General features: G+C 36.6%; 1 protein-coding gene across 2 annotated transcripts in view; it reads right to left on the minus strand.

Moving 5' to 3' along the window:
- ST8SIA1 (ST8 alpha-N-acetyl-neuraminide alpha-2,8-sialyltransferase 1) overlaps positions 1-14,639 on the minus strand; it is a 110,294-nt gene that overhangs the window by 39,780 nt on the left and 55,875 nt on the right. The window contains exons 3-4 of one of the 2 annotated variants that reach the window (XM_006912680.2): positions 10,212-10,321; positions 4,050-4,142 (exon numbers count right to left, since the gene is read on the minus strand). In XM_006912680.2, the coding sequence (XP_006912742.1) occupies positions 4,050-4,142; positions 10,212-10,321 (203 nt within the window). The remainder of the gene's footprint in view (positions 1-4,049; positions 4,143-10,211; positions 10,322-14,639) is intronic. The other variant, XM_015590000.2, reaches the window with a different exon arrangement.

The following is a 14,639-nucleotide window of genomic DNA, read 5'->3' on the forward strand; positions in this document are numbered from 1 at the left end:
GTGAGGGGAGGAAGAAGAGGAGGGAGAAGAGGAGGGAGAAGAGGAAGAGAGAAAGAAGAAGAAAAGATCAAAAATATGAATAACAAAGCAATAACTATATACCTACTAATAATCATTTTAAATGTTAATGTATTAAATACTTCAATCAAAAGACAAGAGTGGTTGAATGGATAAGAAAATAAGACCCATACATATGCTGCCTATGAGAGAACCACTTCAGATAGAGAGATACACAGACTGAAAGGAAATGGATGGAAAAGATATTTTGTGAAAATAGACACACAAAAAAAAGCTGGAGTAGTAATACTTCCATCAGACAAAATAGACTTTAAAACAAGGGCCATAACAAGAGACAAAGAAGGACCCAGCAATTACACTTCCGGGTATTTATCCAAAGAAAACCAAAACACTAATTTGAAAAGACATATGCATCCCTATGTTCATCTCAGCATAATCACAATAGCCAACATATGGAAGCAACCTATGTGTACTGATAGATGAATGGCCAAAGAAGAAGTGGTACATACAGACAATGGAATATTAGTCAGCCATAAAAAAAGAACAAAATCTTGTCATCTGCAACAACATGGATGGACCTAGAGGGTACTATGCTAAGTGAATCAAGTCAGACAGAGAAAGACAAATACCATATGAATTCACTTATATGTGGAATCTAAAAAACAAAATAAACAAGCAAACAAAACAAACAAACTCATAGAACAAATCGATGGTTAGCAGATGGGAGGGGTAGGTGGATGGGTGAAAAAGGGGAAGAGATTAAGATGTGAAAATTGCCAGGTATAAAAACAGTCATGGAGATGTGAAATACAGCACAGAGAATTTAGTCAATAATATTACAGTAACTATGTATATCAAACAGGTACTAGACTTATCAGGGTAATCACTTGGTAAGTTATATAAATGCCTAATCGTTTGTTGTACACCTGAAACTAATATATTGTATGTCAACTGTAATTAAAAAATAAAAATTGTTTTTAAAAAATAATTTTAAAAAATTTAAAAACAAGAATTGAGTGAGAGTCAATAACTAAACTATAGGAGATTGATGTTTTGTTTTCTCATTCTACGTTAGCTATATCAACTAACAAATCACACTGAAAATTGAGTATCAAGCAAATTTTTGGTCTTTTATTTACTGACTCACAAATTTGACTAGCATTCTTAGTTTCCAGTGACATTTTAAAAACTAATTGTTCAATATGAAAGTGTTATACATATATTCACTAACAACAAAATAGACATCATACAAAAATGAACAGAAAACTAAAATTCAAATTTTAGAGAAAGTCAAATCATCTATGCAGCATTAAATTCAAAACTAAAGGAAATAATCTGGAATACAGAAATAAACAAAAATACAAAACTTTTAGGTCCAATAACAGTTGTGATGAAATTTAAGAGGACATCACATTCCATTAAAAAGAAAGTGCTGCTTTGAAAATAAAATAATAAGACATATAAAACAAAAGCATGATTTTAAAAAATGGAAGTGATAAGCTACATAGCAGAACAGACATAACTAAAATATGATTTAGTGAGCTGAAAGGGATTATTCATGGGACACAATACATCAATATACACACACACGAGATTCTATTGTACAAGAAAAGAGTTAGAAGTCATGGGTAATAGATCTAGAAGTTCTAATATCCACTAAATAGGAGGATGAGAAAGAAAGGGCAAATACAATGAAGAAGAGAAAATGATCAGACACATAAGAGAGGGACTGTCTAATCTGTCCTACTTCAAGTACATCATGAGGAGACAGAATTCTTTGGAAAAGACAATAATGCTGGGAAAAGTAGAAAGCACCGGGAAAAAAGGAAGACCACGTGTGAAATGTATTGACTCCATAAAAGAAGCCATAGGCATGAGTCTACAGTTTCTGAGCAGAGCTGTTGAGGACAGGACATTGTGGACATCGGTCATTATAAGGTCACCAGGAGTTTGAGCCAACTCAACGGCACACAACACACACATATATATATATACACGTATACATACATATGTCATACAATTCACTATAATAAATCTATTATGTAAGTATTATTATCCCTGCTTTACATGTGAGAAAACTGAAGGAAAAAGTGTTAAGTAACTTAGCCAAGTTCACATAGCTGGTAAAGGCGCAAACAGTGAATAAAACCAAAATCATCTTGCTTTCGAGTAGACTCTTAACCACTAAATCCTCAAGTCTTCCAACTAAAGAACCTCTCATTAATGTACTAAGCAACATTAATTTTAAAAGACCCACTCTAAGATATATGTTGGTAAACTGTCTTAATTAAATGATAAAAAGAAACTTTTAAAAGCTTTTAGTGGCAATAGGAAAGAAAGTTTTCCCTGAACATAAAATAGATCCCCATTAGCCTTCTAATTGACAACTGTGGGTGTAAGAAGATAACAAAACAATAGCTTCAAAGTTCAAAGTTCAAAGAAGAATACATGAAGCATCTGGAGAAAGTTTATCTATGTTAATTATGGTTATTTTCAAATAATTAGGTTTGCGTGATTTTTTTCCCTTCTTTGTTCTTTTTTGTTTTAAATTCTTACAGTGAGCATAAATTTTTGTTGAAAAACAATAAAATTGTTATAAAAATAAATATATTTACATAGACTAAATTTCTTAAATATGAAAAATGAAACTATAAATGTACTAGAGAAATACAGTATAATGTTTTCTCTTTGGAGGGACTGTAGATAAAAAAGATCATCCAAAGAAAGATTGTTTTATAAAAAAAAAAATTCCATAAAGGAAAAGACTAACAGATTTTGTTGTATAAAAATGTTAAATTCTGATAGAATAAAAGTTAAAATATATGTGACAGACTAAAAGGAAATATTTGTTACATATATAGCAAACAAAGATATAATATCTATAATATAAACAGTTACCATAAATCAACAGAAAAATATTTTTTAAAAAGAAAAAAATACAAAATGAACAAAAATACAAACAGGCAATTCACAGAAGAAATACTAATAGCCAATACTCATTCAGCCCTTCTTGTATTCAGAAAAAAAATACATTTTAAGTAAGTAAATAATGTACCATTTTTCACTATACAAACTGACAAAAATTTTAAAGATTAATAGTACGTACTGTTTTCAGTATTAGAAAACAGGCAGTGTTATCTATTACTGAAGAGAAAGTAAATGGAACAGTTTGGAACTGTAATTTCACAATACGTCAAAATTTAAAATTGGTTGTGTTTCTAGACGTCTATGGGACTACTTATTTAGGAACCAAAACAAGTAATGCAGCTTTGTTTATAAAGTGACACACAAGTGCTATTCACTTGGATAAGACTTCTTTAGATGACAAATACCAGAGCCCTGAATGTCTAGATATTTCACTCTTAAATGCTAGCTACACGGGGGAGTCTAAAGGCAATGTTGGACTTGTCTTTTTACAGAGATTGAGTCATTCTCCACAATGAAAAGTCCTTGGAGAAAAGGCTGATAGTTTACTACTAATGGGCTTCATCAACTAGAGACTGCCCCAGAAGCTCCCACAACTGCTGCCAAGATTTCTGGAATCATACTAGAGAATTTTCTGTCTGCTTTCCCAAATATGATTGAATATAATGCAATTATAATTATCATATAATCATACACTCCTGTACATTCTGACAATATTGCTATTTTTATGCATGCATATGCAGTAGATTGGTCATTTCTTTTTTTTTTTTCTTAACAAAATTGATATTAATTCTGTTCACCAACAAATCAGAAAGTAGGAACTGAGTAAGCAGGATATTGTGTTGCTGCTTTGAGCAAAACAGTGTATCCTCATATTATTTCTACCATCTCCAAAGGCAAGAAATAGAATCCCAGAGGAATTCTATAGTGTTTGGATTCTCATAATTCCGCCTAATTTATTTACGATTCCCTTCTTCACCCTTCATGCCTGTGAAGATGATTTTCTTGGTTTCCCAAAATGAATTGCGCTCATTGCCTTTAAGATGCTAAATACTTCAAAAGCCTTCCTCCTTAGTTCCTCACCAACATAAGTCATAAATTCTTACCTTTGCCGAATTATGCTGGGGTTAGCTGTCACTAGATGACTTTTAGATCCAACATCTTTAGTGTATTCACTTGATAAGGGAGGAAGATTGCATCTAGAAAAATAACAAACATTTTAGAAAAATTTATCTACTTTAAAATCAAGTCAATTCTCATGACAAATAGGAGTTTTTTAGTCTAGCTCAATTTAAGAATAACTTTTATCGCTTTTCCCTTTTAATAAACATTAGATTACTATCAGCATCATCAAAACGCTGTCATAAAAACTAGTCTTGTTTTAGATGAAAAAATGACAGCTAGAGGAGTAAATGATCTATGAAGACACATAGCTAGAATGAATTTATTCCATTCAAAATATTTTTGAGGTGGTAGGACAGGGAGTATTAGACTTGAAATTAGAGCTCAGGAGGGTGTGGTACACTAGAGGACACAAGACATACAGTGTTCTTTGAATACTCATAAACCTCAAGAGACAGGGAGGAATTGTATTTGTGTTTTTCTTTTCCCAAATTCTAAATCATAATTGTACATTCAATGCAACTCTGCCACCTAAATTAATGCACGTCCCACTTTTGTGTGCATGACCAATGTATGGGTTGACTACTGGTGATGTCATATGGTATGGCCTGTAAAGAAACACAATGATTCTCCACCATCCTAGTTTAGCAAGGAGAAAGAATATAGGTGATATTTTCTTGGTGATAGAAATTGCTTTCTTTCCCTCCCTTCCTCTCTCTCGCCCTTTCTCGCCCTTTCTCGCTCTCTCTCTTGCTCTCTCTCTCCCCCCCTTCCTCCCCTCTCTCTCTCTCTCTCACACACACACACACACACACACACACACACACACACATACACACACACACCATTCCTGCCCTCGTTGCCTTCCTTGGCCACAATGTCTTATGAATGTTTACAATGGAAAAAAGGAAACTGAAAATCCTAATCCTATGGCTTTCTGCCAGTGGGACATTAGACAAGTTAATTCATCTGCCTGCCCTCAGTTTCCCCATTACACAAAACAAAGACTTTTTCTCTCTTAATAAGGTTGTCGTAAATATTAAAAGAAGAAATGTATAAACAGTCCCTACCTCAGTGTCTCACACATAGTAAAAGCTCAAAAATATCACATACCAGAAATAGCATATAAATATAATTAAATATACATGCATTATTTATGACATCCCCAAATGAGTCTATAGTTTCCATTAGGTTTACTTTTACTACTGTGTTCTCATTTCTCCTTTCCACCCATAAATCTAACTTGACTCCTACCACATCAGGGCATTTCTAATTTTTTATTACTTCAACAAACTAAATTATTGTTTATCTGTAGGTAAAGAGATCCTATGAATCTTAATGTCTCTGCCAGTTCCCCAACTAATAAATTTTCCATATAAATTTTCCCCAGGACATGGAATTGTCTGGGCACCCACTCAGCCTACCATCTCTAGTTCCCTAATGTCTTACATATACCCTGTGACTCCTACCACATTGGGGTGTCCTGGGTGGAAACCTGTCGCAGTCAATTTGGAATTTTCCCTTCATCTGTTCTTTGGTAATGAGAAGCTGGTTCTTTTGGCAGCTACCCACAGATTAATTAGTCAGCTAGTCAGTGACTTTTGCTGAGTGTCCACTGAGAACAAACATAGTGAGCATTGTGGAAAGCCCAGGTGAAGCCAAGTTGCAAAGCCTGATCTTGAGGTGTCTCCCGTCTAGCGGTTGCACCACATCTCATGTGGTTTCTGAGGACCCTTGTGAGGGAGTAAGCTTATGAATTAACAACCAGGCTCATCTGGCACTGGTGCTGGATGTGGTCTTGAGATTTAACTGATCTTTGCAAAGAGAAAAATGATTTCTGGGGTAAAACACAGGGTAAAATTTGGACAGTTGTCTCTTGAAAAAGCCTTGATCTTGATGGTCCTTGTAACATCTGAGAACTAACCACTTTATATTAAAACTATGGACTCTAAATATTGCCAGGGAGTGCTGTCAACCTACTTTGCCATTATTAAATGAAAGAAGCTGGTTCTCATGAGTAAATACTTTGCTTTTCTATGTGTTCCTTGCAAGTAGAACCAAAGTTCATATGTCTGGGTTCTTTCATACCTCCTACCACAGAGTAAAAGCTCAAGAAAAACTTGTGGATATTGTCAAATTCTACAGCAGAGGGAAATGCTTAAAACAATGAAGATACTATTTTATAAATGCATTCCTAGAAAACAATAAAGTTCATTTTGGTATGAATATCTGTTTTAAGTTCTTCTGCATAAACTTTCTCTTCAAGTGCAAATGTCTGTGACACTTCCCTGTAGCTCCTTTCTTAGAAAAGGCACACTATAATCTAGCTCCTCAGCTCCTAAATTGATAATTACATAAATTTACATAAAATGCACATTTGATACAGTCAAATTGTTTTTTAATAAGGCATAATTGTGTAGAAGTGTTTCAAACTTGCATTATCACTTATTGGCACAATTAGCAGAGATTGATGGCTGAAGTATCTTAGTAACTGTGCTCATGATCCTAAAAGATATGATCACAGAACTGATAAAGAATTAAATATTCTTTGAATTGGAGGAGGGGGGATGGAGGTAAGTAGGCAATAGGCTCGATAGAGAGGAATCTTTAAATAGAAAAAAATCATAAAATTACTTTTTAAATTTTACATATACTTAAGTATGCAAAACATGATATGAGCATAATTCGAGGCACCAAAATTATGTTGCCCTCACTTGTGTCCCTGATCCACCCATGTCCTCTCCAAGATGCAAGCACTCATTTCTCTTATAGACCTTCAGATACGTTTTATTCAACTATGTTATTTTAAAGTTTTTGGTTATAAAACAGATGTTTACTTTGAAAACTGGGAAATCGACTTTTAGCATTGAAAGATGTATTTGAAAACGTATAAGCAAAGAAAATTATGGAAGTGTTCTACCCTAGTCCTAGAAGACATTTTGAACTATAACCTGGTATATACCTGAGTACAGGTAAAGCTATTTTGGGATATCCTCTTTTGCTGTAACTGTCCATGCACCCTATAATCTAGAACCAGGCATATTATGTAATTTCTAATCGTATTTACTCACTAAATGTTTAATGCTGAAAATAAGCTACTATCTCAATTTTGTAAGGGTGCCCAAAAAATTGTGTATTAAGCAGCCATTTATAAGTAGATCCATAAATGGGCAAATAAAAATAATTTTAAAACAATTTACCACTGTAAACCATAAACAAAGCTTTTTAAAATTTTAAACGTGTTATGAAATAGCACTATTCTTGAAATTAAATTAAAGGCACATGCACACATAGGTCTAGTAATGATGCTATCTTCTTCGAATTCTTTTCAATCCTCACTGCCTTCCTTTAATTTCAATTCTTGAAATTAAATTAAAGGCACATGCACACATAGGTCTAGTAATGATGCTATCTTCTTCGAATTCTTTTCAATCCTCACTGCCTTCTTTTAATTTCAATTCTTGAAATTAAATTAAAGGCACATGCACACATAGGTCTAGTAATGATGCTATCTTCTTCGAATTCTTTTCAATCCTCACAGTATTGTGTGAATACTGTGCTGGGCACTCTCATCACAGGAACTCATTAATTCTGAACTTGAATATATCAACACCAAATTACGTATAATGCAAACTTAGTCTCATATATTTACGATAAACATGGCCCGACTAGATAACCCCCTAAGATACTTAGAACTAGTCTTCCACATGTTACATTTAAAATATTCATCTTCCTAAATGGCAGTGGCACATCCATATATGTACTCGGGAATAATATAAAAACACATTTATCATGCTGCCTCCTTCTACATTGCATTGAGACTTCCTGAAGTCACTTAACTTCCCTGAATCTGTGAGTATATTATTATCCATTCCTTCTTCCTTACATAGTTTTTGAAAGACCAAATAAATGTATAATCGAGAGTAATTTGGAAATTTACTCTAAACCACATGAACTGTGTTACATTTATACAGTATTCATACAATCACAGATAGAATCAGTATTTCTACAGCGGAAAGGCTTAGGACTTGTCCGCTCCCACTTCCTCACATAGCTTGGAAAGCTGAGCACCAGCAAAGATAAAATGACTCGCTGTACATCACAGAACTAATTTGTGGCAAGCGCCTGCCTTCCTACCCCTATTTTCTTTGCTGGCTTCTCAGCCTCTCCTTAATGCCAACGTAATGAGATGAATACCTGAATGTCGCCCAGGGTCTTCTCTCTTCTCTTCTATCTATGCTCTCTAGATGATTGTATCCACTCCTACAGCCTTAATACGTCTCCAGCCCCACCTCAAGCCATTCTCATGGGTCATGACACTGGCAGTATTTGGTGTCCTTCCTACATTAAAGTCTAACAGGCTGTTTCTGCACTGGGAGTGGAATGACTCAGCCCAGACACCACTTCTCCTCAGAAAGTCCCAGCTCCCCTCTCTCTCTGTCTCTCAGTTGCCCCCATCATAGCACTAGCACATCTCCAGGTTCTAAGGCCATGACAGGATTGTTCAACATACCATTTACAGAAGCAGCTAATACAGTGTAGATGCTCAATAAACAGAAGTTACATTGACTTGAATAAAGAGAACTCTTTTTATCTTCTCCATTTTCCTGTAGTTCAAATGTATTCCCAAAAACATAACAGTATTTGCAATGGAGAGAAATTGCAGTCCTATGCTGGAAAAACTATGGCAGGGCATCTCCCTGCAGGAAAGATGAATGTAGAAAGATCTCCCCACTCTGCTGCAGGCTTCGCCAATGAGATGACAAGTCTTTCAAGAAGCCCATCTCCTGTTCTCTAAGAGGGTACTGGGCCCTCCCTCATGTACATGGCTTCCCTTGAAACACTCTCAAATAGAGTCTAGACTCTCCCCTACTCCATTTAGCTCAGAGCTCAGAGGTGATTTAGTGTTCTCTTGGCTACCTTTTGCCATTTAGACCATTACCTATTATCCTTAAAAATGAACACAAAATACAAATACCCCTCCCTCTTTTGCTCAGCTTTCCATCCTCTGTGTTGCTTGGGCCTCAGCCTTCCTGGCCCTGGAGCCTGTAGGTACCTGGTTCATAGCCATTCCCACCTGGGGGAGGCTTTAGAGCTCAGCCGAAAGACCCTCCACAGTCTAGCCTCGACGTCCCTTCACTTCTTCAGTAACAAATGTCCTCTTTTTCTACAACAGTCTGAGCATCCCTAGAGAAGCTAAGCTCGAAAATCATATACTCCAGTGGGCCATTCTTTGACTTTAGTTCTTATCATTCCACTTTTCTCTCATTCTTCCCACCTGTCCCCTCCAGGCTCTGACCCTATCACTTGGCCCCATGTGGCTCCCTTCCTTTCTCCTTCACACTTCTCAGGGCCCACTTCCTATCCAGCCCAGACACCAAATGTGTCACTTCACACACTCTTTAGCTAGAACCTTCCACATTTTGTCACCCCCCCCCCATCCTTCTTACTTTTCATCCAGACAACTCCAACTTTGTGTCAATCCAATCACTTGCTATCCTCACTTCTGGCCAAAATCACCCAACGGTACAGGTTGGTGCCACAACAGTGTGATGTTCTCTACCCTTGGCTGGATGTGTGTCACAGCAATTCCTTTACATGTCATGGCAGAAGCTTCATGTTTTCCACCAGAAGTGACGTACACATCATCGCTCTACTCAGTCCTTTTTCCAAGCTTCTTCCTTGCTTGGAATTTATTCTCCTTCTTTCCTTCAGTTTTCTTAGTCAAGCACAGATCAAATCCCTCTTCAAATCCCACCCACTACTTGCAAACGCTTTTGTGAAAAATGAAGAATGGGCATAGAATGAAATGAATAGATTAATATGTTTATGCATAGAGAGTTAGTCTTTGGAACAATTTTCAAAGTTTTAATCACCCGAATGTGTAATCTAAAATAAAATCTGCATGTTTCCACTTCTGAGATCTGCCCACAACCTCTGAGTCTTTCTTGGCTTTGTACTTTCTTGAGGCACGTTCCCTTGCTCCCCTGTCCCTCTCCTGAACTTACTTGTATGTGAACTTGAAGGGAAGCTAAAGAGCAGCTACAACTGATTAATCACAAGTGACTAGTTTCAAAAGGCCCTGGGGCTGTTGGAGGGGTGGGGAAAAGGAGAAAAAGCAGAGGCCGAGCTGTGGGTGCTCTTACCGCATGACAAAATTTGCTTCATCTATTTGACGGCCACAGCCACTCTTCTTCAGAATCCCACCATTTCCCACCACCGCACATTTCTTCAAGGGCAGCTGGAATGGGGTTGCCTAGCAACAGAAAACAAGGCGGGTTTTCACTGCAGAGAATGCACAACTGCTCACGAAACCATTGTTTACAGCAGACCCTTTGGAGGAATTTGACTGAAGACTGGGCTGAGTGAAGACAGTATGTAGAAAGAAAGATGCAAGAAGTTTGTAAGGAAAAAACTAGCCTGTTCTTTTGAAATTAAAAAAAAAATTAACTCCCTGAAGTATATATAAATATAACTTTTTTTTTCATTATCAAATTGGCCATACATTTAGTACAAGATGTCTGCTTGGGAAAGTAGAAAAATCCAAGCTACATATAGGATTATTTTTAAAGCATTAAGCTGAGAACAAACTCAGATGAATCCTATTCCCCTAGTTGAATGCAATTTCATTCATTCATACAACCAGCCATTCACTCAGCAAATGCTGCTGAGTGTTTTCTACACTAACTCTTGAGGATAGATACAAGGATACAGAAGTCACAGGCCTCAGGATTCACAGTTTGGGACATGAGGAGAGTACAAACATATATACTTATGTAACAGACCCTAATATAATGCTGAAATTACTGTAGAACAGGTATGTTCCAAATGCTGTGGAGAATCCTATAGAAGAGCAAGAAGGTATTTCTGCCAAGCTGACTCAAGGCAAGCTTTCTCACTCAAGATAAATCTTAAACGATGAGCAGGATTCTGTCAGGCAGAGAAAGCAGTATAAATAAAAGCATGAAAGTATGCTGAGAGCAAATGCTGTGTTTATGAGCAACTAAGAATTCTGGGTGGGTCTGTCTAGAAGTTAGGAGGCACTGAGGGGCAAGTGACTTGTGCTGAACCAGACAGCATGTGACTTTCTTTCTGCAAACATTGAGCTGGACTGCAAAGAAAATGTTCACTGTACCTGAGTGTTCCCTGAAGTGCTATTTATAGTACAGGGAATATCAAAACCCAGCAATAGCCCCTGAAAGTAAAATGCGTCATTCAGCCTCTTTTAGCTGGATCAGCAAGAACCACCAGGTACAGAATTTCCTGCTTGCTGAAACAATGCATAATGGTTGGAGTTCTTTGGGAGAGAACCTTACTATATATAACTGGTACATAAGATAACTATACTGGTATTAAGTAGGCCATCCCAGATGAATCCGAAGTAAATAATATGGATTATATCAAAAGAATAAATGGAATAAATACGTAAACGTATATTATAAAGGTCTTACATAGGCATAAAACAATTAAACCAGAAAAAAAAATACAGGAATCTTCGTGGTCATTAGTAATTAAGGTAGGCACCTTATGCAGCAAAAGAAGAGAATTTTACTTCCATGATTTCTGATGTGTAAAAGGAACAACTAAAGCTATGAAAATATAATTGACAAAGACACAGTACTTAAAGTGTAAAGTCTAAGCATTTGCCAACAGAGAGTTGAGAATTCTCTGCATGACCACCACAGAGACCGGTCCACTCAACTCCAGAGCAAGACACACAGAGGGCAGAGGCCAGCACTCTAACAAATCCAGGATGATTCAGGATGATCTGTGGCATTTTTCTCAGTCACTCTAGAAAGGAGGGTTTGAAATCGACACTGGAGACACATTAGTTAGATCTATAATTTATTAGATATAGATTTAACTGTTGGTGCTCATTTATTGCACAAGTATTTATTAAGTGCTTACTATATTCCAAGCATTCCCACAGAGCTTACATTATAGTGGGGAAATGGAAGATAAATAAGAATAAATAATTAAAATGAACAGTAAGTCAGGTGGTGATATGGGCTATAGAAAGAAAAAAAAAACATTGGCATTAAAAGATCAGGAAATACTTTTGAAGGGAAACTGCAATTTAAGTAGGGTGGTCAGGGAAGAACTCAAAGGAGACATGTAAGTAAATTCCTAAAGGAGATGAGGTAGTGAGACATACAGATATCAGTGGAAACCACTGATGCAGACCTTCAAACATTCCTGGGGTTTGAAGAAAGAGCAAAGAGAACATTGTGTCTGGCAATGAGTAAGCAAGGGAGAGAGAAGTAGGAGGGCAGAACAGAGAAATAACTGTTGGGGAGGTTGAGGAAAAAATTCTATAGAGCCTTGTAGGGCATGGAAAAGACTATGAGTTTTATTCTAAGATGGGAATCAAGTCAATGAATGGTGAGTAAAGGAGTGGCAAGATGCCATATTTTGGAACAATCACTCTATTGCTGTGTAAATAGGCTGTAAGATCTCATGGGCGGAAAGAAACAGACTGGTTAGGAGTTTCCTGTAACACAAAGTAGAGATTTTGGTGGTTTGGACTTCGGTGACAGCAGTGAGGGTGGTCAGAAGCAAGCAGATTTGCTGATGCAGTGGAAATAGGGTAAGAGAAAACGAGAGAAATCAAGAATCATGCCAAGGCTTTTGGCTTGAATAACTTTAAAAGATGGACCTGCCATTTTAGTGGGATATGGAAGAACTACAAGAGGAGCAGATTTGAGCGGAATAATTTGGAGCTCAATTTTAAATATGTTAAGTGTGAGATGCCTATTAGACAGTTAAGTGACAATGTCAGGTAGGCAACTGTACGTATGAGAAAATAGTTTGGAAACTGATCTTTCCTGGAGATAGAAAATTGGGAGTGATCAGCATACATACAGTAGGTATTTAAAGTTAGGAGACTAAATGGTGTGAAATGAATGTAGACAGAAAAGAGAAGAGGTCTAAGACTCGAATCCTGAGGCGCTCCTCAGGAGACTGAGGAGAAATCAGTAAAGGAAGTTAAAGGAGAGTGGCCAGTGAAATGGGAGATAAAAACGGCAAAGTGTGGTGTCCTGGAAGCCACAAGTGAACAAACATGTCTCAAGAAGGAAGGAAAATATTACATCAAATGCTTGAGAGATTAAGAAAGAAAACAGCTGAAAATTGCCACTGGATCTAGCAACACTGGTCACCTTAACAAGGACAGATTTAATTCAGTAGTGAAGACAGAAGACTGGTCTGATTCAGTGACTTATACTGTATATTTGCATATCTGTTTGAATATATTGTGGTTTATTTGAAAAGTGTGGGTTGATTCAACCTCAACTAAAATATAGTTTGCTTTGTAAAAGTCAGTTTAAATGCCCCTCGTTGTTATTAGAGAGATTCTTGAACCAGATTGACTGGTGAAAATCTGGGCCCCAAACAAGCAGATCTGGGGAGTGGTAGCAGCAGCAGCAGCATAAAGCTGGGTACAAACACTGCCTCCTAACTTTCAGGTTGTGGGATAATGGGGTTTGGGGAGTAGGTTGTCAGGTCCCTCAGCATTCCACTTCTTGTCTCTAAAATTGCACGAGATTTCATAAGGTTGTATGAGGTGACGTATGTAAGACATCTTGCCAAACCACCGGCTTCCTTCCCCTTTCATCCCCTTCTTCCTTCCAACAAAGTTTACTGACATGTTCAAGCCACAAAATACCTAGATGCCATGGGTTTCGGGGAAAATGGTACAATAGTAATTTATCTAACTCTATCTTACTAATTAGAATAATTTTATTAGCAGAACATTTAACTATTATATCCACATACTATTAAAAAGTTTTTAAAGCCCTCCAACAAAAGTCAATGAGAGGGAAAAAAACCATTTCTAACTTTTTTGTAATACTTGTTTGCTACTTGGTAATACTTGTTTGCTACTTCTTCATTTGGTCTACTGCTAGCCCTCACACAAGCAATTTCATTTTAATAAATATTTCTTGAGTGCCTGAGTGTATTCTTCTGGGCACTGTAATACATCGATTAACAATAAGACCTCACTAAAGCTTTACAGAGAGGAAAATTTTAATTGAGAAAACATTGTGGAATTTGTTTAACTAATTGAGATAACATCATTATTCTATTTTAGAATACATCTCAACTTGGCAATGGTCAATGATTACCAGAATAATGAATGAACAAGATGTTCTCTTTTTTGGGTATATTACATATATAGAAAGAACTTTTGGTCATCCACTTTAACATGAATATTATAATTTTGTCAAGGAGTATTTTTATTAAGGCACTGCATCCCTTCTTTTCAAACGTGTCTTCATTCATCCATGCAAAAAAAAAATCTATTGGATCTGAGACTATAATACAGTACAACACTTCCCCTGCTAACCTTAAAAAATACTACACTAAACGAAAGGATGAATTATGCAGATTGACTAACAACAAGCTCAAAATATTGCGCGACCACAAGTTAATTTTGTGGATCTCTGTCCAAATGTTTTCACTATCACTGTGCCCATCTGCTAATGGCCATCTTCTTAATTATCATATTATACTAACCATCTAGATTCATATTCTGGTTTGCCAGGTCCCTCAAAATCTCAGTGCTTCATTGGAAG

Source organism: Pteropus alecto, unplaced genomic scaffold, assembly GCF_000325575.1.
Source record: "Pteropus alecto unplaced genomic scaffold, ASM32557v1 scaffold103, whole genome shotgun sequence".
Classification (NCBI taxonomy): domain Eukaryota; kingdom Metazoa; phylum Chordata; class Mammalia; order Chiroptera; family Pteropodidae; genus Pteropus; species Pteropus alecto.